A 26,825-nucleotide genomic window follows, 5' to 3' on the forward strand; every position below is an offset into this window, starting at 1 on the left:
CGGGTGTTACGTTTAAACCGATCCGGGCAGAGTTTTCTAGTACAGGGAGGCCTAGGGCTTCACTCGATCGCATTGAATAGTTTTCGGGACAATCGATGGATATGTTGTGCTGGATTATGTCGTGGACCAGATGGACATCAGATGGACCAGATGATGATCAAACAATTGGAATATTCTTTTTGGAATACCCCTGACCACAGGTAAGGACTATCTGACGTCAATTTCAGCTTGATCCAACAATGTTATCATACCGATCCAGCTAATCGGCGTGTGTTGTGGTAATAACGACTGCCGTTACTGGCAATCAAAGCATCAGAAACGACCCCCCCACCCCCCCCTTCATGCATTCATGATGAAACATAATACCTATTATATACATTTGATTTGGAATTAGTAGCTTGTCCAGAGACGAAACGCCAATGCTTTTAGTAGAATTCGCGTTGCGGCCTATAGCCAGCCTCCCAGGAATTAGCCCGGATCATTCCGAAATTATACTTATATTCACCACAGCAGAACGCGCAAACGTATTCATGAAAAAATTTATTCTTTTTTGCATCTTGGACAGAAGATAGTTACTGTCAAATGACCATAGTATTGTATCCATAGCTATAATAGAATATAGATATAGCTCTACAAACAAGGTGACGCAGAGTGAAAATATGTAATGGAAACCTGGCCTGGCTAGAACAGGATGGGGAAAGGCCTCTGCCCTGAATGAGTTAAGATGCGTTCTAAAAACGTGTTTCACTAAACAATTGCTCGAGCACAACTAGAGTCATTCAAGCGAGTACTCGATCTGGGAAACCATTACTCGTACCCATCCCTACTAGCTGGTACGTACCGGCAGACAAACTTGACACTAACCGCTTCACTGACATTTTTAGTTGTGTAACATTTAAAGTTGTACCAGTTTTTAAACCCCATGACTTTTCCAAAGCCACTATGACTTCCAGTGGTCCCGTTCTATAATCTCCTGGAGGGATGCCCACTTTTAATCCATTAGCTGACTCGTGGGTCATTAGGGCCTTAGTCAACTCACTTTTTTGAGTTGATTAGTCTTCATATAGCCTATTTCTGTGTGTTTTCCGGGAAAATTATAAGTGCATCTCTGACATTGAAAGCATTTTCAGAAATATGCTTACATTTGATAGATATCCCTCTGTGCACCTGCATTAATTTGTCCAAGAACAGCACTGTGGATCACGTGACTGTACAGACGTGTCAATAAAACCACACAGTCAAATTGGCCTTTGACCATTTAGTAGACTAGACAAAAGGTGTCCTGCCGGCTGCCTGGGAGCCCTCCATGTGGAGTGGACCAGAGCCCTGGTCTGAAACAGAGGTGTGGGTTGGCTGGCTCGCTCTAAAGCCTCTCATTTTCCCACACTGCGGTCTTTGTTGACTTCTCTGTCAGGCTAGAGGAGGAGGAGGAGCTAACAGAACAAACCAAACAAGAACCCCCCGAGACACCGTTTCCCATGCATAGAATTATATGCGGCAGCCCATCACAATTTCAAGACAAAAAGAGTTAGCCTGACTGACTGGTAACATATAAACATCTCTTGTGTTGCACGCTGGATACAGTCTTTCCCACTTGCTGTAGCCTATGGGGCTGAGCCCAAACATTCGGACCTTCATCATTCGTTACGTTGGCATTCAAATAATATATTTTTTAAATTTATTTATTTTACACTAAAAATATATATCAGAATGTCCTATATGTAAGGGATAATGTATGGCTACGAGGTCATTGTCGCAAAATAATTGACCGACACGGAGTTTAAAATACCGAGGCGCCGCGCCGAGGTGTTTTAAACGTAGTGAAGGTCAATTATTTTGCGACAATGACCGAGTAGGCTATACATTATCCCGCTTATTACATGGCTAACTTACTAACAATATACCTAATTCATTTGACAAATCGCAGTTGTTCTGTGGCTCTGTCAGCCCAAATAAAGTGATTATTATTATCGCGGGCAGCCTCTGGCTCCGCTGTCAGTGCAGCGCTATACATTATCCCGCTTATTACATGGCTAACTTACTAACAATATACCTAATTCATTTGACAAATCGCAGTTGTTCTGTGGCTCTGTCAGCCCAAATAAAGTGATTATTATTATCGCGGGCAGCCTCCGCTCGTCGCTCCGCCCCCTGTCATCGCCGGCACGGCAGTGTCTAATTGCACTGAAACAGTGTGTCAGTGGGCTTGATTGCGAACAGCTGCGCTCTGCGGTCATTATTGAAAAATCTGCGGTCATTATTGAAAAATAATGACCGCAGTCGGGGGGCTATTGACCAATCACAAGCAAGCATTTCGGCGAATGTGAAAACGCCATGTAATAAATCAGAATAACACAGTACTATGTTGTGTTTACAATAATTTGAAAGTCACGCGCGAACACAAACACAACAACACAGTCTAGTCGGGATGAGGAGGGGTCACCGTCATACATTATCAGGAAATTAATCAATCATGCAAAAAAGAGAGAGTTGAGTGACTCTCACTCATCTTATTTCATAATACAACGTTTCTGATGGACGTTTGGATTAAGCCAAGTGTACGCAGTGATGCTGAACTTCCCCAGCGGAACACAAGTTACTTAACGTTACACAGGTATGTTATTATGTACGTTAATTAAGTGAGACTAACACATTTAGCTTGCTAACGTTAAGATTGCAGGAGCAGTCGGCCAACTCCTGAAATTCGCTGACGACACCACCCTGGTGGGTCTCATCTCCAGGGGGACGAGTCGGCCTATAGGAGGGAGATGAGAGGCTGCAGAGCTGGTGCAGCTGCAACAACCTGGAGCTCAATGCTCTAAAGACAGTGGAGATGGTAGTGGACTTCAGGAGGAAAGCAGCCCTGCCCCCTCCCATCATACTGGGAGGCACTCAGGTGGCCTCCGTGGAGTCATGTCGATTCCTTGGCATGACCATCTCCCGGGATTTGAAGTGGGAGCTCAACATCACGGGCCTGCTCAAGAAGGCCCAGGGGAGGATGTTTTTCCTCCGGCAGTTGAAGAAATACAAACTGCCGAGGACCATGATGGCCCAATTCTATACGGCCATCATTGAGTCCATCCTCACCCACTCCATCATCTCCTGGTTCCCCGCTGCAGCGGCAAAAGATCTCGCCAAGCTGCAGCGGGTGATTCGCTCCGCGGAGAGGGTGATCGGCTGTCCCCTGCCCTCCCTCAGGTCCCTGCACGACTCCAGGGCGCTGAAGAGGGCGAGGAAGATCATGGCCGACCCCTCCCACCCCGGTCACAACCTCTTCACCCCACTCCACTCTGGGAGAAGGCTGAGGATCCCAAAGGCTGTGAAAGCTCGTCACAGACTGAGCTTCTTCCCCTCAGCTGCCAGGCTGATCAATGCCTCAGGCCAACCCCCCCCCCCCCCCCCCCCCCTCCCCCCAAGTGACACTGGCACAATGACACTGACTGCACTGCACTAGTCCTTACTGGAACTCTGCACTCTACACTTTATATATATATATATATATGTATTTAATTGATTAATCCCCCACTGCACTGTTTTTTGTCCTGTGTCTGTGTTGGTGTTTGTCGTTTATTGTGAAAAAAGAAAGGAAAAAAACGCATAAACTGTAACGCTGCAACAATTACCAATGTGTTTTACACAAATGGCTTAATAAAGGAATCTGAATCTGAACAAAGATGTTGTTTCAACAAATGTATTCACAAAATGGATTACCATCTCAACGTTATTGAAGCCTCCCGTGACCAGTTAGGTACTACTACTCTTAATAACCGCAGCAATATGCTCTACGTTATATGCGCTACGTTATATGCGCTACGTTATATGCGCTACGTTATATGCGTAAATGTGCCTAAAGTCAAGACTCGACAGTACTGAACCAGAAAAATTATTTAGGAGAAAAAAATGTTGCATGATTAAAAACTATGGTTCGAACGTCCGTTCGAAAAACCCTGGCAAATGTTTGAATCCCAAAAACAGGCTTCGGGGACAGCTCTAGACTGTATGCAGCATCTTCAGTCACACCATGGTCCATCTCTCCTCTCACTTCAGTCTAAGGGCGTCAAAGATCTCAAAGACTTGGGGCGTCCTGGTGGCTCACCATGATAGGACGCATAGAGCATAGTCGCAACGTCCTGGGTTTAAATCCGACCTAGGACCATCCCCCATCTCTCTACCCCCGATTTCCTGTCAATAACGGTCCTATCCCATCCAATAAGAAATGCCCTAAAAGATATCTTTAAAAAGAAAAGATGATCTTGAAGATTTCACAGGCCAAATAATTTTTTTTGCAAATCTGTGAGGTTGCCGACATTGAGCAATGTAGGAAGTGTGGAGCAAATCTTCAAATACCACAACTGAAAGTGTCACAATGTGACACAACGTTAAATGGAAAGAAAGTCAGAGGTCGGGGGAGTCAGTCGACCTGAATATAGCCTACACTAAGGGTGCGGTTACACCTTTCGTTTCATTTTCGTATCATTGTCATATGCGTTTCGCCGCGACGTCGTGCGCCTCGAGTCACACTTTCGTTTTTTTTTTCGTTTTTGTCACCCGAGCACACTGATGTAGTACACTGCCAAAGCAGTAGGTGGCAGTAGGTGGCAAACATGAAGGCAATTTCAACCAATCAGAACTTGAATGTGCCTGCAAAGCAAATGTCAACAAGGCGGCCACCATCTTTTGCCTAGTTACCCAATGCAGCAATTCTTTTTCAGCAAAGCCTAATAGAAGTGCAATAAACAAAACGGATACATTCACTGTGTGTTCTGCCTGTCATTTGTTGATGAAACAAAACTAACATCAACACAAGTGACCACCAAGAGCGGATAGTTTAGTCTAAAAAAAGATCGGTAGCATTGTTAGCTGCATGCTAACGTCAATGCAGTATGCCATTATAACAATATAGCATTGTGGCTAGAAGCTAACGTTAGCTCACGCTACTTAGCCAGCACCAAACTGATGATATCGCGAGCTATCAGTAGTTAGATAACATTAGAGACAACGCTGTGTGTATTAAACAAAGGTGAATAGATGACTGGGCCATTTTGTTTAATGCTTGTTAAGTTGAAAGAGGAGCTCTGAGCTAACAGGGTCTGAATCCTGATAGCTCACGTTAGCCAGCTGCTCATGCAATCGGTAATGCTAGCAGAATGAATGGATGTAAACTTTATTTAACATATTGCATATGGGTACAATACAATACGGCTCAATACAAACAATTGTTAAGGGAATGCAGACTGTTGTAGCTTGGACTGGGGTCCTTATAACAATAACTTGACAACACATGGTAGCTGAAGCTATTTGGGACACGGAGCTATGTCCCAAACACACACACACACCCACACACACACACTCTGTTGTCACCGGAAGGGCACGCAGATGGTATCTACTGCGCATGGGCGTTTTCGCAACAACGGCTCCGTGCAGACTACACGCTGTTGTCGGCGCGTTTTTTAGCGTATCTCCAAAACGCAAACACAATTTAGCGTTTCAGCCGTATCCACAAAAAAACGCCAAAAAACGCATTTCTGTGTAATAGGGACATGAAACTTATTCAAAAACGTATAAAAAAATGCCACAAATACACTAGTCTAACCATGGCCTAAAGGAAAACAGTAAACACAAGGTGCAGTATACACAAGGTACCCTAACTGGCATGATTTACGTCATACATTGTAGTCAATGCAGGTTTTGTTGGAGAGTCAGACACACTTAGCGGTCAGACATTCCTAATAGCCGTTAGAACAAGACTAACATTGACCAGGATCCCTCCTTATCAGCTTGTCTGTCTCTGAAAGCTGAAGCCGCTGCCCTGGAGAGACTGTGGAAGATGCAGTCAAATCACATCAGCTTCCCATGAACATCTGTTAAAGGGGACACATGGAAAATGTGTTTTGTCTGAAAATGTGTTAGTTAGGATTCTATAAGTTTGAACAGTTTGTTGCGTTGGAATACAGCTAGCTTAGCGTTATCTAGAAGATAAAAATAGTGGTTTGTGTTTGTGCATTTCCAAATTGTGCCAACAACATGCCACCCACTTTGCGTAGTGTTCATAGACTACTATTGATAAGAACACGCTTTTCTCAAGAAATAAGTCATTCCATGAGCAGAGAGACCCGCTGCAAACACACGGGAGGTAATGTGATTATTACAAATGGTAACTTGACTGTTTTGACTGACAATACATATTAAGCATAGAGTATATTGCTGTGCATTGTTATTGCTGTTTATTGTATTACCGTATATAAAATAAAAGAATATCAAATTTTTTTTGTGTGCAAAATCAACTCTGCCTCTCTTTGTTAACTACAACAAGCAATGCTGTTTGTTATTTAAGATGAGGTCGGACTCGGCACTGACAGATTTGTGTTCATTGTGCTGCTTTTATAAAGCCTCAAATGACGGCTTACAATATTTCATGAAAGCAAAGTGTTTCGTTTTCGAAGCTTCGAATTAAAATCTCGGCCCCGAAGCTTCGAATTCCAATTTTTTTCCCGAAGGTCAGCCCTAGTTTCCAATGCTGTATCACTCTGTGTCCAAGTGTCTCAAGTACTCGCAGGAATTACCAGAGTAGTGCTCGAGTATATGTTTAGGGAAATCTATTTTTAGAATGCATCTTAAAGAGCATATACCAATTCCTCTAATAGTAACCCCGGCTTGTATTTGTTTCAACTGTAGCGGGTACCAGGCTTGTATTAGGAGGAGGCCTGTATAAGAGGGAGGCCTATATTTCAAATTTTCAAACGGATCATAATGAATAAATCAACATTTTGTGTCAGTTTGAACCCAGTAAAATGTACTGGGTTCATTTATTGAAACCAAGTACTGTATGAAATAGTAAACAGTGCAATTACAGGTGGTCACTGGTCATTTCAACGTTTTCAAAGTGAAATCAAGTAACTAGCTCAGTATGCAGCTCAGTATATTAGTAACCCGGCTTGTATTAGGAGGTCGGCTTATAATTGCTTAGCTCAAGAGCGCACCCGGCCATTAATAGAGACCCGGCTTGTATTTGAGACCCGGTTACTATTAGAGGAATTACGGTATATATATATTCGAATTTTATTTTCATATTCGAATCCCATGCCCATCCATCGAACGGAGCTTCGAAGTATTTAAGACAGCCCTATTGGAAACACAGACTATTTAAACCTTTCCCACAATTGGAAGCCTGTTGCTTATAGGCTAGAGAAAAGGAGGGGTCAGGCTGCAATTAATATATATACAGCAATGCCCTTCACCACATTAATAAACACAGATCAGTAGCTTCACTTGTCACCTGCATAAACTGTTGTGTTGAAACATCAGTGATGTTAAAGTTAAACTTAAGCCCCGACTGCTCCAGCTGAGACGCTCGGTGCAACAGTAGAGGACGTGTGTAAAACACATTCAACTGTAAGCGCTAAAGCAGGGTGTTGCTAAAGGTGTGCCCAGTCCCTGGAGACGTTGGTCAGCTGACTTACTGGCCGCGGCTCTCTAGGCCGCTCCTCCCGGAATGCCTTTGAACTGAAGGAGGTTGGGCTTTTGTTGGAAACTGAAGGTCAAAAGCAGTGTTTGGGAGCTGGGATAAAAGCCTGATCGATACCTCTGATGAAATGAGTCGTGAAGCCTCCATGCTGATATTTTACTGTAATAAAAGTACTAATTCTAAACACATCATTTGAATTGGGCTTGGGGGGGGGGTGCTTTTTCCATTTGTCTTTTACTTGTAGTGGTGGTAATGTTCTTGCTGTAGAGCCTCACCACTGCAGTATAGAAGGAAAACACTGAATGACATGCATCCAAAGCCAAACTCAGGACCAGATTTAAAGTGAACTGGCACAAGGAAAGGTTCTCACTGCCTGCTGGTGATACAGTATATGACATTATATATTTAGAAAGGAAATCTGAAATGAGATTGGACAACCTTGGATTGTTGCACCAATACTTGACCTCGACAAGGATCTTTGTTCCTTCTGCCCCTCTATAGTGGTAACCAAGCGCCGGACACACAGGAGCCTATAGCAATGCTCCTTTGATCTTTGTCAGCAGGTCCAAGGACAGAATAGCTGCATGATTAGAGGTTCTCCCTTTCCCTGGCTAGTACCTCTGCCACCATGATATCTAGCTCCTGTAATGTGAGAAAGTTGTATATGACGCAAGTTGTTTGTTAAGTGGTAGCCAATCAGCATCCTGGCCCAGCTTTGGGGCCAATACTGTTATCTAAAAGAAATGGAGGGGGTGAAGTGCCCCCTGTCGGCCACTCAGCGAAAGCCAGGGAATTACTGAGGGGAACTGAATGAACTTAATAAAACAATGCTGCATTTGAAATGGATGTGAGGTGTGATTTGTGAGGAACAGGGCATGAGAAAGGCGTCCCTGAAGCCAAACCCAGGCTACACCAGCCCAGTGTTTGCTTAGTTGAGTGCACAAATAAAGCCCTCCCTTTTACTCTCCAACCAGACACCGATGTTATCCTCCCTTCAGAGCGACCATGTGAACTTCACATTTACATTTACAAATTGTGAACAACAAGTCAGCAGGAGGGGTACAACTCTGGCAGCTAAGGGTAGGTGGCATTGTTCATCAAATAGTGTTGAACTTGAGTGTTACACTCTGAGTGCATAGTAGTATAGATATTAGCATGATTTGAGTCTGCGAGCCTGAGGCACGGCCCGGGGGCTACTACCAAGAGGAGAGGCTGAGGCACGGCCCGGGGGCTACTACCAAGAGGAGAGGCTGAGGCACGGCCCGGGGGCTACTACCAAGAGGAGAGGCTGAGGCACGGCCCGGAGGCTACTACCAAGAGGAGAGGCTGAGGCACGGCCCGGGGGCTACTACCAAGAGGAGAGGCTGAGTCTGAGGCACGGCCCGGGGGCTACTACCAAGAGGAGAGCCTGAGGCACGGCCCGGGGGCTACTACCAAGAGGAGAGGCTGAGGCACGGCCCGGGGGCTACTACCAAGAGGAGAGGCTGAGGCACGGCCCGGGGGCTACTACCAAGAGGAGAGGCTGAGGCACGGCCCGGGGGCTACTACCAAGAGGAGAGGCTGAGGCACGGCCCGGGGCTACTACCAAGAGGAGAGGCTGAGCCACGGCCCGGGGGCTACTACCAAGAGGAGAGGCTGAGGCACGGCCCGGGGGCTACTACCAAGAGGAGAGGCTGAGGCACGGCCCGGGGGCTACTACCAAGAGGAGAGGCTGAGACACGGCCCGGGGGCTACTACCAAGAGGAGAGGCTGAGGCACGGCCCGGGGGCTACTACCAAGAGGAGAGGCTGAGTCTGAGGCACGGCCCGGGGGCTACTACCAAGAGGAGAGGCTGAGTCTGAGGCACGGCCCGGGGGCTACTACCAAGAGGAGAGGCTGAGTCTGAGGCACGGCCCGGGGGCTACTACCAAGAGGAGAGGCTGAGGCACGCCTGGGGGCTACTACCAAGCGGAGGCCAAGGAGACGTTCAATCCGCTAACGATGACTTTTGAATCATCAACACCAGGACGCTGACCGGCGATGCTGCCAGTGTGGTCGGAGGCCGAGTTCACATGCAAGCAAGCGTTGGATCACATACTTCGTCGAGTATTGTACAGCTCTGAGAACATGAAATGTCTGATGAGTAGACTACCATTCCTGCTAGTGCCCACAGAAGGTAACTGAGACTCTACTTCCACTACTCACCACATCATATCCGGTGGGCGCTCTATTCCTGGAGGCTACAACTCCCACTCCAGTGATGGGGTCCATGGGCATCTCTGGCAAAGCGTCGTTAAGGTCCCGCACCTCAGGCATCTCGGTAGAGTTCTGCAAAGAAAAAGCAAATTGACAGATAAGCTCCCTAGAAGACAGTTGGATGGATTAAACTAAAAGAGTTAGAGAGAGAGAGAGAGAGAGAGAGAGAGAGAGAGAGAGAGAGAGAGAGAGAGAGAGAGAGAGAGAGAGAGAGAGAGAGAGAGAGAGAGAGAGAGAGAGAGAGAGAGAGAGAGAGAGAAGGGGAGGCAAGGCAGGACAAGCAGAAGTTACAGGCTTAAAGTTAGGACAGACAGTGTATATTCTAGTTAGGGATGCACCAATTCCAATACTGATATATGCTGGTGTCATATAGTGAGCCGATACCAGCCTAAGGACACCTAAAATATTAGAGGTGCAGCGATTCGTAAATATCATGATACATTTTTTATTCTTGGGGTCACGATTTGATCTAAAAAAAATCGATTGTCGATTCAATACATGCATAGATTTGATTCTAGATTGCAATTTCTAGTTACTTTTCCCATTTGAAAAGTGAACCTCAATGTAAAGGTTGAATATGTTTTCGTCCACTCAATATGAGAGTCTTCTGCAATAACAATAACATATATAGATATATTTTGAATGTTTAAAAAAGTAGCACTAATACGCAATTTGCATTGACGCATTATTAACATGCTAACTTTTGACAGCCCTAATACATTTCTTTTTGAAGAATTTGTGAATCGCATGATAGAATCTTATATGTGAATCGATTTTTCTTCTATAAAATTGAGAATCCCCCTGATACTAAAATCGGATTCCAAGAGCCATGCCAGAATAGGAGACTTAATTTTCTGCTATTTTTGGCACATAAAAAGGTCTAACATTTATAACATAACCCTGTTATGGAGAAAAATGGATTAAGTTATCAATCTCAAATCATTTCTGTCCAATAGACCAAAATTAATGGTATAATACTGTGGAGCAGAAGTAAAGGGAGAGGATCAGCCATATTTGAAGCTTAGGACTCAGAAACAGTATTGGCAGCTAAAAGGTGTCACTGGTGCATCTCTTACTGCTGGACTGGAGCCATGATGAGTGCCAGGGCAGGCTGGTGCCTTTACCCACCACCAACCCCTGGGCTACAGAGGGCTATTGCACACACTGTAAAGATTGGTGGGCACATTGAACCTGCTCTCCATTGTGTGGCTCTTGGTGCTTGGTGAGACAAAATACCCTAAAATATACGCACTTCCTCATATGCCATCCAGTTTCTCTGCCCACAGAGCAGCTGCGGTGGTCGCTGCCTAAATCGCCAAGCAGAAAACCAGTAAATGGATTTAGTCGGAAGAATAATTCTGTTAACTTCGCCGCAATTGTGCAAGTCGTGACGAAAGATGAAATGAAGCAAAAAGCTAATTTTGGATGACTATGACTATGAAGTTTTAGAAACTACAATATTGAACACTGCAAAATGTTTCTCTACAGGGTTGACTTTAGGGAGATCGTCGATTCATGCAAAGCTATGATTAACCAGCCGCTGGGGCCGGGTCAGATGTCAACCCCTGCCTCCTCAGGTTCTACACGTGACCTCACTGCCCATCAACCAGGGCTTTCTCAAGCCACACGGTCCTCTGGGCGGAAAGAGCAGGTGTTCACTGTGACAGCTATCTTGTTATTTTACAATAAGACAATATACACTTACATTTTACATTCAGTAATTTAGCTGACGCTTTTATCCAAGTTCTCAATCAAATCAGCAAATTAGCAACCAACTCTGGCAGCTAAGGGTAGCAGAAATAACCTGAAATTTAGTGCCGGTGACAACGATTGTTCTACAATCCCAAATGTTGCTTCCTGATACCAGTGGGTGGGGGGGGGGGGGGGGGGGGGGGGTGGGCAGGTTAGGCAACATTGTCATAGGATGCTTGTTTTGGGGTTGTGTGTGTGTGCGTGTGCGTGCGTGTGTGTACATTGGCCTGGGGGTATATAGATAGGCTTGCACACCAGGCTTCATGTTCTGAGTTCTAAGCATAAGCCTGGTGGAGTGTCTATGGGTTGTGCTGTTGTTGAGAACAGGCTGTTGTGGCCCGTAAAACTGGAAACTCGTCAAGTAAAATGTATGCGAGCGAGTCAGGTTTAGAGCAACATGAGAGGCAGAAGCAAGCAGCCCACAACAAACTAGTAAAGTTAGGGAAAGACATATAATTAAGGTTACGGCTTGAACTACTGCAATTTTGCGTGAAAGGCTATATGCTATTTCAAAGGATCCGACAGTGCCGGCCTAATTAACGTCACAGCAAAGCTGCAGTTAAAGGGATTAGTCCAAGAATCCCACTCAAAGGAAAGGCTTTAGCTAAGAGACAGAAAAATGCTGAAAACCAAACCTATAATGCCCGCTATGTCTTCTGCGATACCGAACCCTCATGTAATCTCATAATAGTTCTTCAGTATCAGGCTATATTTGGGGAAGAGTTGAAGAGGAGTATACAAAAGTCATCTCTGCTTTGTGACAACTCCAGAGACTGTCACTGCAACTGCATCCAAAAAGTGTCTGCAGTCTGCACCCAACCGGCCATGACAGGTCGCAGTCTCTCTAAACATGGTTTTTGTCTTTGATAAGTCTCCACCTTTTCACCATTCAATGCCCCCCCCCCCCCCCCCCCCCCCACCATCTGTAGGCAACAAAAATCCAACATTCCGTCTCTGTGACATCATACTCTTAAGAAAAACACAGGACGTCGTGACAACACCTCAGAAGCATGAGACCGAGTAGCGAGTAGTACAGTTACAGTATAGTCTGGGTCCAAGTCTAGACAAGTACGAGCTTATTAATATCAAGTCACTTAGCGGCCTAAATATACCGGTACAAGTTGGAACATCAGTCATCAGAGCGTGTTCCCACAGACACGGTGTCACCACAGTTTCAACAGAGAATAGGCCTTAGCTTTCAGACAGCGCATTCTCGGCTAAACATAAATTAAATTAAAAAGTACATACTATCATACATACTGCACAGATCAGCCCGGCCCCCCCTTTCATGCCAGGCCACAAACTAATAAATAATAATTTGTAAATTATATGTAGTAGTCTCTCTAAACCGGTGAAGCCAGGGCAGGCTCTTTAAAGCATACTAGTACTACTCTTGTCATGTGGGCACCTAGACCGAGTAGCCTGGATGTAGTTTGTCACCCTGGGGACGAGGCTCATTAACACCACAGCGGACCGCGCAGTCCTGTGGACTACGGCCGGATCGGTCCGACGACCACACAAAATAATGCCTCCTCCTTCCTTTCACCAGCACGTCACTAGAGTCTTCTTCGGCAATTATCGTTTACAGTCAGTGCTGTCTAAAAGGGAGATTAAAAGGTATTAAAACTGGGTTCCTCGAGATTCAATTAATTTCTATGTATATACAGCAAAAAGCCTATGAGGATGATGGAATAAAATAAATCAAACTGTGCTGTGATCAGTTCTTTCCAGAGCACAACAGTGACTCTGTGAAACAGAGCTGAAGACAGGTCTAAATAGTTTCCTAATCGTTTCGCCACACTTTCTACCCTTGACTGCAGCGGCCCAACACGTACATGCCGGTATGTCTGTCAATGCTTTTCACATATCACTAGAGCGCTGGTATGTGTGTGGACTGACTCCCGACCACAGGAGATCCAGCCGTGAATCCAGCTTGTTTACACATTATTATTATAATATTATTGTTGTTACACTTGTGGTCAAAATATCACCGTATTCACATCAAAAGGGAAAACGACTATAGACAACTATTATCTTGTGCATCTAGGCCAATAGTATGTCTCCTGTAATGTTATGTGTATATATATATGAGAGAAGAAACGTTACTACTATAATGTTATGTGTATATTATAGGAGAGTAAAAACCTTACTATAATGTTATGTGTATGAGTATGAGAATAGAAACGTTACCACTATAATGTTATGTATGAGTGTAGACTTTACTACTCAAATGTTGTGTATGTAAATGTTACTACTATAATGTTATGTGTATATGAGAGTAAAAACCTTACTACTAGTAGTATGTTATATGTATATAGGAGTAGAAGCGTTACTACTATGTTATATGTATATAGGAATAGGAGTAGAAACGTTACTACTATGGTATGTGTATAGGAGAGTAAAAACTTGACTACTATGTTATGTGTATATAGGAGAGTAAAAATGTTACTACTATGTTATGTGTAGGAGTAAAATGCTACTACTATAATGTTATGTGTATATAGAAGTACAAATTTTACTACTATAATGTTATGTGTATATAGAAGTAAAAACGTTACTACTATGTTACATGTATATAGGAGAGAAGAAACGTTACCACTACTATATGTTATGTGTATGAAGTAAAAATGTTACTACTATAATGTTATGTGTATATAGGAGAGTAAAAGCTTTACTACTATAATGTTATGTGTATAAGAGAGTAAAAACTTTACTCTGGTGCCAAGAATATTGTACTAACGCAAATAGTCTAGTTGACTCCAAGACTAAGTGTTAACTTATAATACTTTTCCTTCCATGTGCAATAACACCAGTTCCTGATCCTGAACCCAGGTCCCCCTCAAAACCAAAACGCTACCACCTGATCAACCAGCCTAGTTGTGATCAGACTTAGTACGATTTACCATGGACTACTTAGACCTCACTGCATTACCACCGTAAAGAGCATAGCGACTTCAAACGTCTTTTCTGCACGTTATTTCAAAATTCTAACAATGCCGATGTCTAAAGAACACACTTCTAGGAAAAGGTCAAGAAGGGAGGAGGCAGGCGTTGCATCTTTTCCTAGTACCATGTTTCTGGAACTCTAAAATTCTAAAAACAGTCCTCTGACCAGCCGCCACGGTTCTATTCTACTGTTCTCATCAAGTCGGGGCCCAAAAGAAGTCTGGTCCAGACGAGTGTTGATAAGTCTAGAAAACATTCATGAGGAAGAGGGGGAAAGGTCCAGCGGCAGGATGCCAAAAGGTTGCTGAGGCGTCGCCTCGACAACAGAGGGAAAGTTCAAGAGAAAATGTAAGAGAAATACACTTTTCTTTGGAAAGGTCAATTGCACAGAGGTGAAAAGGTCTGTATACAACGAACACCATCAAATAGCGTGAGAGTTGAGCCAGTGGCTGCTTCGCTAAAATACAACAACCCAGTCTAGACACGACGGGGGCTACACACTGATTTATAGATAGGACGACACGTTGGAAAAGCTTTTCCTCAAACCAGCAAAGCACTCATCCACGTCAATACCGACATTGGTGTGATAACAGGCTAAGAATACGTCATCGGTATCGGGGTGAATATATTCCCAAGAATACTGAAATCCAACAGTAGGATAGCATGTCAGAAAGTTAAAAGTTCATTTAGATTTTAAACCTATTTCACGCATCAGAGGACATTAGACATTTTCTGATTGGATATGGATCAGATACTGATATGGGTACCAGAACCGGGCCGATACCAGGCTAAGACAGGGTATCGAATCAGTTCATTTGAGTTCATTTTCATAAATTAGCATAATAATTCCTGGGTTATAAATAGGGATGCCCCGATCACGTTTTTTGCCACCGATACCGATCACCGATCGTCGTGAGCCATATCGGCCGATACCGATCCGATACCGATCGTTTTTGATTAAAAAGAAATTAAAAATTATTTTATATAATTTTATTTTATTTTTTTTTATAAAATATATATATTATATAATTAGACTTGTACTTGTATTATCTGCGAGACATCGCCACCACGCAACAAGTCAAAATGCTCGCTATCTGCAAACAGCTCCACTGTCTGTGTGTACTCTAGTAGCCCAGCTCCAAAAAGGAGCGGGACCCTATTGGTAACGTTATGCTTTGGTCATTTCACATTCAGCAAGCCCTCAGCTCGAATACGCATTAAATCAATGTTATAAGACATTGATATCAAGAGCTATCTGTAGCTACTGCTAGCCGGCTAGATGACGTTAAGACAGAACTTTAGTTCAATGGGACATTTCGTTTTGAACAGTAAACTAACGTCAGCTAACGCAAGCTAACGCAAGCTACCGGAGGTATGAACATGGACTACTAGATTTTCTGGATCATTTGTTGATATCAGGAGCTATCGGTAGCTAGCCGGCTAAATACCGTTAGACAATGCCTACTAAACGTGAATAGTTGACTGGGTAATTTTGTTTAAACAGTAACGATAGCTAGGTAGCTAACGTTAGCGCAGGTCGAATGCACTGCAGACTCGAGCAGAGGAGCCGCACCTCTTTGTTTACAAACTCTACACGGGGGCGGGCAGGGCTAGGGAGGAGGAGCAGTTTGCAGGTCCTGTGCGTCTGAGACAAGCGAGTGAGATATCCACTTGATCAGTTTCCGCGATCGGCGAATATGACTCATTATCGGAATTCCCCGATCGCATATTTATACTGATTATCGGCCGATAACGATCGGTGGCCGATCGATCGGGGCATCCCTAGTTATAAACATAAACAATTGCTCTTCTAAGATACTACGGTACTTGTTAAATGATTCAATAGCTTTATATCCACTTATATCATACATTTCAGAGTTAAATGGTGAGTTTAATGCAGAAGCAGTGAGTGGAGCTGCCATGAGCCAACGGATTGACCTCGCTGCTTACGGTATTCCTGATGTTTTTGTGGGAGCTTCGTTTGGAAACACCAACAAATGTCTGAACCCTAAAAGATGGCATTTGGGGACCAGCCCTACTGAGTTATACAGTTGAGTAAAAGTAATGGATCAGTAGTAATCAGTATCATTGGTAGAAAAAGAAAAGTGGTATTGCCTAAAAGTTAATCTGACAAATGGACTGCATTTATCCAAAGCACTTAACAACTTATGCCTTACATTCACCCATTCACTCACACACCGATGGTGGAGGCAACCATGCACCGATCTTGCTCAAGGACACTCCGACGCACTGCCGGGAGAAGCCGGAATCTAACGGCAAGCCTTCCAATTACCTGCTTGACCTCCTGACCCACGGTCGCCCCTTACAAACGTGAAACAGAAAATATTATGACTAAGACGTCTTCACTCCAACTGGGCGAAGCTGTGCTGTTGTACACTGTGGATTTTCCCAATTTGTATGTTGTTGGTTTTTTTCCGAGTGCATGTACTAGGCCTTGGGGGACACCACCACGACATATCAGCATATTAATGAGAGCAGAACACAGTGGGTTTTTCTGTCAACCCAAAGCCAGCTCGGCAACAGGGACCTCCCGCCTGGCATCTCCATGGCTACCATGCTCCCCTGCTCAAACAAGCGCCACAGTGACAGGAATCTACGTCAAGTCAGCAGCAGAGAGGAGAGGCAGCTGGAGGCGAAGACGGATGATTGACGTGTGTGTGTGTGTGTGTGTATGTGCCTCAGGTTCATGAAGGGATGGAAAGCAAGGGTGAGACGGAGCGCACTCTGAAGCATGTGAAGTTTGGGAGGAACGGCCTGTTGCTGCTGACAACACACTTCAGGTGGTTCCTCTACCTGCTTAGAGCAAAGTGGCTGATGTTGACAAGACAGCTTGATGCGCAGGCCAGGCTGACGACTCAGTAACTGTCGCTTTCACTCAAGGTACCCAATGGCAACACAAAAGATCAGTTTCGACAACTCATCTATCTCTTTCCTTGCAGTCCTCTCATCTTGATCCTCCAATCACAACTGTTGCTTCCCTCGGACAACGTTTGGATCAAGGATCAAGAAAAGAGGGCAGGCTTGAGATAGGTCAATTGCAATCCCAACTCCCTGGCTTTTTTTGGGAGGGGTTAGATCCGTTTTAAGATTACAACTCTTACCGTCAACTGCTAGGCTAACAGCAGGAAGTGTTAAAAGAAAATGCACAGCTGGTGTGTCAACAACAGGGGCTGGGTGTCAACAACAGGGCCTGGGTCTGGGTGTTGGCCTTGGTCAACCAAGCAAAGCTAAAGACCCATTTTCCTGAACATACGCAGACACACACATGCAGGGTATCCCTGCACACGTTTTATACTAAGTCACTACACAATACCACTTATACTAAGTCACTACACAATACCACTTATACTAAGTCACTACGCAATACCACTTATACTAGTCACTGCACATACAAATACAATACCACTTATACTAGTCAATACACATACCACTTACATGCGCAGCTTCAAATGGGCTGATTCGGATTCGGGTCCATAAGGAGGAGAAGCATGACCGAAATCCCCTCGTGAAAAAAGGCATCGCTAGTAGGGAGCCAGAGAGGGGCCTTGCTGCCAAGACTGCAGAGGGTAGCCAGAGGCAAGCCAACATCTCTGCTTACAGTAACATGAGTAAAGCACCACGAGCATTCAGCGCTGCACACACACACACACATAGCGACACATGCACATTGCACAAGAGCTTGCGTTGAAGTGCGTCATTTGCATGTCTCTTTGGCAGCCTGGGTGGTTAATATGTGTGGGCATGTTAGCCATCTATATCATCCTGCCTTTTGACTGGGCAGTCATTGGTGATGACCGGGGCTCACTTAACTAGAACTTAATGTAAACCGTGATATTGCGAGAGCTGAGGCTTAGCTCTATAGCCTAACGTGGGAGTTCAACATGTTGTGAGAGGCATAAACAACAGTTAATGGCCCACCAGCCAAGTGACTGTTCCTCAGCTAGTGAAAGTAAGTCAAACAAGCATTATTTATACAGGCGGTGGGAGGGTCCAGCTCATATGCAAACATGGTGAAAGGAATGCAATGTTGCACCCCCCCCCCCCCATACATACACACAGTCCTTGTAGTTCCATACATTGTTGGCACTAGTATCATCCTAACTACATCACGTCACGTGTGCAAGTAGACATTAGCCATGAACTGATTACAAATGTACCAATAATCAAGCATGGCATTGAACTGTAAAGTACATGACCCAACATTTGCTGGGTTTGGAAGAAGACTGCCATTCAGATCCGTACTAACTTTCTACCAGAGAGCTGACTTTTGCTTGCAGATAGATTAGCTCATCATTAGTCGTTATTCGCATCAACCGGTCGTGCTGCCAACGTACTAACTAGGTAGTTAACGGTGAAGCTTGTCAAGTCTGTCTGGTTGTAAACATAGTATTGTGTGTATGACTGCTGTGTAACGTTGTATATCAAAGTGATGGCTAATAACACGGAGGACCCGTTACTGATCTGCCTCCCAGTACATCAAAACAGGATCAAATGTGTCCTGAAACGAAGCATAATGTAACTGTGAACGTTAACCGAACATATATGTAAGCTACTCAGCTAACAAGCTAGGCTAAGGTTAGCAAGTCCAACATGCAATTATTTGTGTCGTCAAGTCAACGAGCAACGCTAGCTAGCTCAGTTAGCTAACGTTACCCGGTATAAACGTTGTGGTTATTTACGAGCTCGTCACAGGAAAACACACATTAACTAGCGAGTTGAAATGTCAGACATTCTCCATTTTTATCATCTCTTACTGGCGAGTCAGCGTTCCTCCGTTTAAGACAAAAGCAGCTTTTCATGTCAGTCAGACGCGAGAGAGCCGCGGACTCGAGTGAGTGTCGAGGGCACCGCGGGCTGAGAGGCGACACACAGCCGGGACGGGGAGGCGACACGGCCGGGGCAGGGAGGCGAGGCGGACAGGGAGGCGAGGCGGCGGGCAGGGAGGCAGGGCTAGCGGGGGGAGCCGCCGCTAGAAGCAACACAGCGAGGACGACGATAGCTAGCTAGCTAGCGAGCTCATCGGTTTCTTACCCCAGAAAGGTCAACAATTTAATTAGACAGTTTCAGTTTAATTTCTTCTTTTAAGGTCTTCTCTCAGAGCTTCGGGGGGATCGCATCTTTTCTTCCGGAGTGGTATTTCTTCAGCAAGCTAATCCAAGAAAACATAGCGGTTTAAGCTAGTTCGCCTTGACTCCCAACTAGCGGTTTCAGAAAGCTGCCATCTGTCTGTGGAGACTGAGAGGAATGAGGGGAGTGTTGGGATGGATGGAGGCTGAGGATGCCCCCCCCCCCCATCATCCTGTTATGTTTAGTTCCTAGCAAGTGCAGTCCTTGAAGTTGTTTGTTTGAAGCCTAGGTTCACTTGCACAGTAGTAGGCTTATGTGACATTAGGCCTTGGGCAATGTTAGGGAAGTTACTTTTTAAAAGTTGTATAATAATAGTTAGGGTTTATTTTTATTTTATTTGTCCTCGTATTTTTATATTCAGAGTTAATCATATTGTTTACACTGTTTATTTTTCTCATCTTTTTATATTCAGATCTAATTGCCTATATTTATGTCTTTTCTACTATTACCCTGCCCATACCTGTACCTCCCCTCCCCCTTCCCCAATGCTGCTATGATGCCCACATTTCCCCATGGGGGTTCATAAAGGAATATCTTATCTTAGTTGTAACATGAGAATGTGATGATTTCCTTATCTGTCTGACACGTTGCAAATTAACCAAGTGGATTTGATAGCCTATGGAAATGTTGTCAGTTTGGTTATGAGATTGTTGCTATTTTGGCTGTATACAGTATTCATTCACTAGCCATCAAGAATCAAGAGGTTTATTTGTCACATACATACCAGGGCATACAGTGAAATTAAAAGATTTACCCATAATAAATTGTAGGGCATGACAATAAGAATGATTTTGTCTTGTGGGGACATTGCCACACCCCACAAGGTAAAGGAGCTATTTTAGGGTTAGTGTTTATGGTTAGGGTAAGGGGTTAGCGAATTAATGTACATCTATGGAATATCCAACACATGAAAACAGAATTTTATGGAAGACAAACAAACAAAAACTAAATTCCCTAAAAGGTGTACAACATTTTTTGTCAGTTTAAAAGTGACTACACCAAAATATACAGTATATATATATAATATATTTATTCTTACCGTGTATATATATATATCCACATCTGTCAGTACATACCTCCTCGTAACTCATAATGGCCTGATTGAGTGTTGATAGTTAATGTATTACTAATGTATTACTGATGAAAATTCTTGCAAGCTACTTGTTTTTTCTTGAGGTCAACATCATGGATACATTTTTGACCCAAGGACCCATTCAGCATTCAGTTTATTTGTGCCATGACTCTCTCTTTTAATAGTTATGAAGCAATTTTCATGGACAGACACACAGAGAGAGACATGAACACGTCTCTCTGTCCAGATTGCAAAAATAATAGTCGTTTGACTGAAATGGATTGCTGCCCTTATTTTCACTATTGATGTGCCTGTATAACGTTAAGTCAATTAATTTATTAAGATTATCTGGATATGCATACATATGAGTCACAGATGGGGAGGAAAAGGAGACACATCTGGGGCAACAGTGGCTTAGGAGATAGAGCGGTTGTCTGGTAATCAGAAGGTTCCCAGTTTGATTCCCACTCCTCCCGGGCAGTGTGTCAAAGTGTCCTTGAGCACCCCTAATTGCTCCCGATGAGCAGGTTGGCACCTTGCATGGTTGCCTCCACCGTCGGTGTGAATAGTGAATGGGTGAATGTGAGGAACAAAAATGATAAAGCGATTTGGTCCCGGAATTTCTTTGTACGCCCCCAGTCTGCTGAATAATGTTATATTTCGTATATAGCTTACGCTTTGCTCTATTGGAACTATCCCTTTAACCATATTCTATAATGAAAACGTTCACCACGTGTACGCACCTGCCCACCTGCCTGACCACTCCCACATCCGCTCCTATATAAGCGGGGTCATGGCCATACTATCAGCTCCTTCCCTACTTTCACCACCGAAGCCCGTGTAAAGCAACGCTTAGTGTTAAAGTAGTTAGTTGGTAAAGGAGCTGCGTTGACATTGTACCTTTGTTTTTTTCTCTCTCACTAATTCGTCCGGAGGAGAGTGTGTGTCGCCGAGGAGCCGTCAAGCCCCTATCTCCTGTGAGATGGCCGGGTTCCGGCTCTGGTTCCTCCGCCAGAGGGCAGTCGGCCGATAGGCCGGCAGTCCCTCTGGTGCCATGGGATTTGCGGCGCAGACTATTTGCCTCCTCTCGTTCCTGTCTTGCGACGGTGAGCAGCGGGGGCGGACAGCTTAGCGGCGGTGTTGAGCTGGCTCCGAGCGAGGATTCCCTCGCCTCTTCTCCATATCCAATGGAAACTGAGGATTACATGGAGGAGGCGGGGGCTTTCTTGTTCGAAGGCCCGGTGGAGACAAGGCACTCTCCCCCTCGGGGAGTGGCAGAGGGTGCTGCGTCTTCCCGGGGACCCTCGTTCTCCGGGACTGGGTTAAAGTCTCCACCTGCAAGACGAGATGCCCTTCTGTCGACCGCACCGGATGCTGGCTCCCGCCTATCCATTGGAGACAGTGTGTGCAGCCTCCCGACCGCGAGGGATGCGAGCGAGGTGTTTCGTTAGGAGAATATCCCAGAGCTCAAGACGGCAGCAGCCCGCATAAAACGGAGCTTTGCTGCCGATGCCACTGTATATCTGGTAACACCGTTCTGTGAGAGGGACGGGTGTTGCCTCTCCTTTTTTCTTTGGGATAAAGAAGAGGCAGTCGGCTGTCTGAAGTGATCAGGCCTGCATCGCTATTCCTCATGTTACACAGCTTCAGTAGTAGCCGTTAGCTAACAGTGGGCCCATCAGAGCTAATCGTTAGCTTGCTGCTGCGTTAGCTGGTGGCTATCGATAGGCCGGTAAGAGCTAGCTGTTAGTCGGCAGCTGGCCGTTGGTCAGAGCCTACGGTGGGCCTGTGAACAGGCTAGCTGTTAACTTGGTGCTAACCGTCAGCCTGGAGTTAGCTGTTAGCTTGTGCTAAACCGTTGGCGTTAGCCGTGGGGAAGTAGCGGGCCCTGAACACTCTGACTCGGCGTCATCTCTGGCAGAAGATGTCGTCGGCCTGTACCATGACCGGCCGCAGGATGTGGGCGAAGTGCCGGAGCGAGGCGCCAATCGTCGCCACTTCTGGCCCCGCCAGCTAGAGGCCTCGTCAACATGGTGGACCAGTCATTTGTTGTGGCCATTCATCCTGCGTCCGAGGGTCAGGTTGGACATTACACTATGCCCCCCCCCCCCCCCCCGAATGTTTTTGGTTAATAACAATGTTTTTGTTTAAACAAAACGTGTGTTTACTTCACTGCATTTTGGGGGATACGACGTGTGCTATGTGAACTCACAGCTACAAATGCGGCGGTTGCGATTCTTGCTTGGAGTGTTGTGCAGTTTTCTTTGAAAATTGTGTTGGTCGCTATTGTGTATAGCTTAGCAAGGCTTGTAGTTCTAGCACTTGGCCAAGGCTTATGTCCTTCTCTCTACTTAAAGACAGCGTTCTTTCTTACGTGAGTAAAAGTGAACTTGGGGTTTTTATTGTATGATGAGCAGGGGTGCAGTCGTAATATGGGCGGAGGCCAAACGGTATCCTATTATTATGCAAAGTCTAGGCACTTATCACCTAGACTTTGCATAATAATAGGATGCGCGCACTTCGAAGCCCAAACGCCGTTTGACCGCGGTTGCCCAGCACTGCACCACTGATGATGAGAGTTGTGTGTGTTTCATGTAACGTTTAGGTAAACGTAGCATTGAGTCCACAACTGGTCTGGGTGTTAGCCTACAGAGTTGTACATATGTGGCATATGACCAAGGGCCTTGAGTCCCTCTCTTTAGCTTGATCTTTTTTCTTTGCTTAAGGGTAATGATAAAAATAACGGGTGTCAAGTTTTTCACACATAAGCCAGAGCCGTGGATAAAGCCAGTTTTTTTACACAAACGAGGTTATCGGCTGTGGCTGGCGTACATGATGTAAGGCTTTTACTCTACAGGTAAGTATGTGCTTTCATCTGGCGCGCCATGCACCTGGTGTCACGGCTCTGCTTTCTTATGGTGTCGTATCAGGGGTGAGGTGGTGAGGGGTGGATAAAATAACCCCCCCCCCTCCCCCCCCCCCGGATATAGTTATATCCTTTACGAAACTAATTGGCCGAGAGGTTGTGCCTTTCTACCTATCAGTCTCCCTGTCGAGGGTGTTCTCTCTCTCGTCACGGGGGGGGGGGGGGATTTTTCCTGTCTCCCACACCAAATCAGGATAGGTGGGACACAGGATTCCCCCGGCCATTTGAAAACGTCACAGGCGCTTTTTCCTGCTGGCCAAGAGACATGCTGGCCTGTACTACAGACTGCTGTCATTGTGGAGGATAGGTGATGCAATGCAGTAGAGACAATTTGTTCTTCTGCTCTGCTCCCTACCAGTAGTGTATATTGGGTCAGAGCCTCCTCCTTAGGGAGTTTCAGAGCCTCCTCCTCAGGGAGTTTCAGAGCCTCCTCTGAGTTTCAGAACCTCCCTCTCAGTGAGAGAGCCTCCTCAGAGTTTCAGAGCCTCCTCCTCAGAGAGTCTTAGTCCAATTGTTACATGAACCTTTTTCAATTGTTTTACTCACGTTGTGGTCTCTCTGGGAGAATCACTGTCTTCTCCTCTTACATAAAGAGCAGAATTGACGCGGTTGTTATTCCCAGGCTCGTCGTATGTGAGCCTGTGTCTGTGTCTCTAGACCGGCTCCCTGCTGCTCATCCCAGACAGCAAGGGGAAACTGTGAGGTTTGGTTGGTTCCCCGCCACACGCTCTCCTGAGGTATGGTGCTGATTGGTGCATTCCCCGCCGCACGCTTTTTGAACGATTGCCACTTTCATCACGCAGCTGTCATAGTTTGTGATTAGCGCCCCAGAGGGCTTTATATACCGGGACCTTCCTTCTATCGTTGTCGGGTCGTTCTGGAATACAACTGCATTTGCCTGTTTTTTCCCCGTTGCTGTTCCTGGTCTACTTTCTCTCCAGGACCTTTCTGTGGAGAACCGCTGTTGAGAACCTTGTTCCCCGTTTGGAGCTGCGCCTCGTTTTGCCCGCTTTACGCGTTGCGCTTGGGTGAGTGGAACCAAACCCCTCTGGATTATTCTGATTGTGTGTATTGAAGAAACACTGAAGACTGTCACTATGGTTTGGTTCTGGATTATTCTGATTGTGTGTATTGAAGAAACACTGAAGACTGTCACTATCGTTTGGTTCTGGATTATTCTGATTGTGTGTATTGAAGAAACACTGAAGACTGTCACTATCAATTGGTTCTGGATTATTCTGATTGTGTGTATAGAAGAAACACTGAAGACTGTCACTATCAATTCGTTCTGGATTATTCTAAATTGTGTGTTGTGGGGAACACTGAAGACCGTCACTGTCAATTGGTTCTGGACCCAGCTAGGGAGGAGGGAACCACACTGCCTCTGTGTTTCGTTGGACTGTTTCTGATATCTCTCTCTCTCTCTCCGTTTTCCACCTTGAGCGAAAGCTGGGAGTATCTGCAGAGCCGCTACAACGTCACATGCCAATTCCCCACCACTATCTGCTGGGAGTATCTGCAGAGCCGCTACAACGTCACATGCCAATTCCCCACCACTATCACCAGGAGGATTCTGCAGAGCGGCAGATGACTCTGCCGAAGGCAGTCTCCCTATTTGTTTGATTATTGTACTTATCCTTCTTTTGACTCTGTAAATAAATACGCCCTAGCATTTGGCTAACTCTGAACTTCCTGTCTGTGCCGTTGCGTTTGAGGTCGGTTACAAACCATAACAGAAACGTTGTGAGGCTCTTTCTTGTTAGAAATTCACTGTCACTGTTCTCGGGTTCTTTGCGAGCATATACGCTGTTTTATGAAATCAGCGCATGGTCTTACGAGACCGATCAGCGCTGGCCCAGGGTGTTTTTCAATGATTGAATATGCTTTGTGGGTCCGGCGCGCCTTGGTTGCCCAACATCATAAAAACGGCGTTTTTTATGCGGTCGGCTGGGAAGGAGATTTTTGTCTCTACCGAGCGCCAGTGCACTAGGTTAGATTCGATGGCTCACGTACATCTCCGGGGGGAGATGACGGAGTAGATCAAAACATTGGCAGGGGGGTCTCACGCCTGTTGGGTGGGCCACCAGGAGTAGTGCGTTCGCGTACTGACCGTCTTGGTGGCGCCCTCTGTGATGTTTTGGATCAACATGCGTACCTACCCCCCTCTTAGGACTGGGGGCAGTGGCATGACTAGGGCACGGGACTGGTTGCGCCGGACCGGATCAGTTTAACTCGTTGTCCGTCGGGGCACAGACAGGTTCTGGTACCCCGAAGGACTCTGTGCTTTTCTTGGGGGGAAATGCCAGGTTGGACCGGACGTCACAGGGGTTGATGTCATGAATGTGTGTGTCATATAGATGCCACCACAAGTTGCCCTTAACAGTGGCGTGCATTGGTCCATACTGTGTTGTACCTTTTGCACGATGTTAGGGGGTTGGTCCTTCTCCATTTGTTTTCACCCCTCCCCTCCCTGCTAAACCGGGGATGGGAGGGGGCTATCGGGGAGGCTGCTTCTGTCAACTCCTCTATGCATCCCTGTGTAGGTCCCGGTCCGCCAGGCCCAGGTCGGGCCTTGCCCTCAATGACTTGTTGGCCTGGGTTAACCCTTTTTAAACCTGAAACAGTATAGCCTGTGTATACGTGCAGTTATGTTTCTGGGGTTTATTAGTGGGTTAAGGGAGCAATCACCTCCTGTTAAAGTAAACATAGGGGGGTGGTTGTCTCCCCGGTGTGTTGGTAGCAGAGTCGACTCTCAGGTTGAGCCTGGGTCTGACCCCGGCTGCCCGAGAGTATGCCCCCGCATCTTTCATGACGTCTGCCAATTGTGTCAAACTCTTTCTCTGACCCTCGACCCCGCGGAATTAATAAATTGGCGGGGTTGGGGTTCGTGGAGATTGTGACATGGTGCACAGCATACCGAAACACCCTTTCCGCCGGGATACTGGCGCCTGTCTAGTCCACAGTGCTCTGGGCACAGGTCGAGTTCTACTCTTGGGACCTGTCGGCCTGGATTGAGGGATCAACCTCCTTGGAGGGTTGTCTCCCGGCGCGCCGGCTGGCCCCTCGATGTTGTGGGGGGGGGGGGGGGGGGCTCCTTGGGAGCGCTTCGGAGCGGCGTGCCATGGGGAGAAGGGCCTTCACCTGGTTTAGGCTCTGTCCGATACGCTGGCGATGTGGGGGGTAGTGTCACCAGTGACCGTCTGGTGGGGTCTCGATGCTCATTGACCTCACCAGGCCCCTTTTTCTTCCCCGCCCTGCCGCTACGGCCTTGCCACAGGTTT

The 26,825-nt window shown here is 45.9% G+C and overlaps 1 protein-coding gene across 2 annotated transcripts in view; it reads right to left on the reverse strand.

Moving 5' to 3' along the window:
• mvb12ba (multivesicular body subunit 12Ba) overlaps positions 1 to 19,591 on the reverse strand; it is an 83,465-nt gene extending 63,874 nt beyond the window's left edge. Inside the window, exons 1-2 of one of the 2 annotated variants that reach the window (XM_084324306.1) lie at positions 19,451 to 19,591; positions 9,650 to 9,772 (exon numbers count right to left, since the gene is read on the reverse strand). In XM_084324306.1, the coding sequence (XP_084180432.1) occupies positions 9,650 to 9,760 (111 nt within the window). In that variant the 5' untranslated portion in view covers positions 9,761 to 9,772; positions 19,451 to 19,591. Of the gene's footprint in view, positions 1 to 9,649; positions 9,773 to 19,173; positions 19,234 to 19,450 lie in introns of those variants that run through there. The other variant, XM_084324305.1, reaches the window with a different exon arrangement.
• Between the last annotated feature and the right edge of the window lie 7,234 nt (positions 19,592 to 26,825).

This window comes from Notolepis coatsorum (genome assembly GCF_963971535.1).
Source record: "Notolepis coatsorum genome assembly, chromosome: 11".
NCBI classification, from domain to species: Eukaryota; Metazoa; Chordata; class Actinopteri; order Aulopiformes; family Paralepididae; genus Notolepis; species Notolepis coatsorum.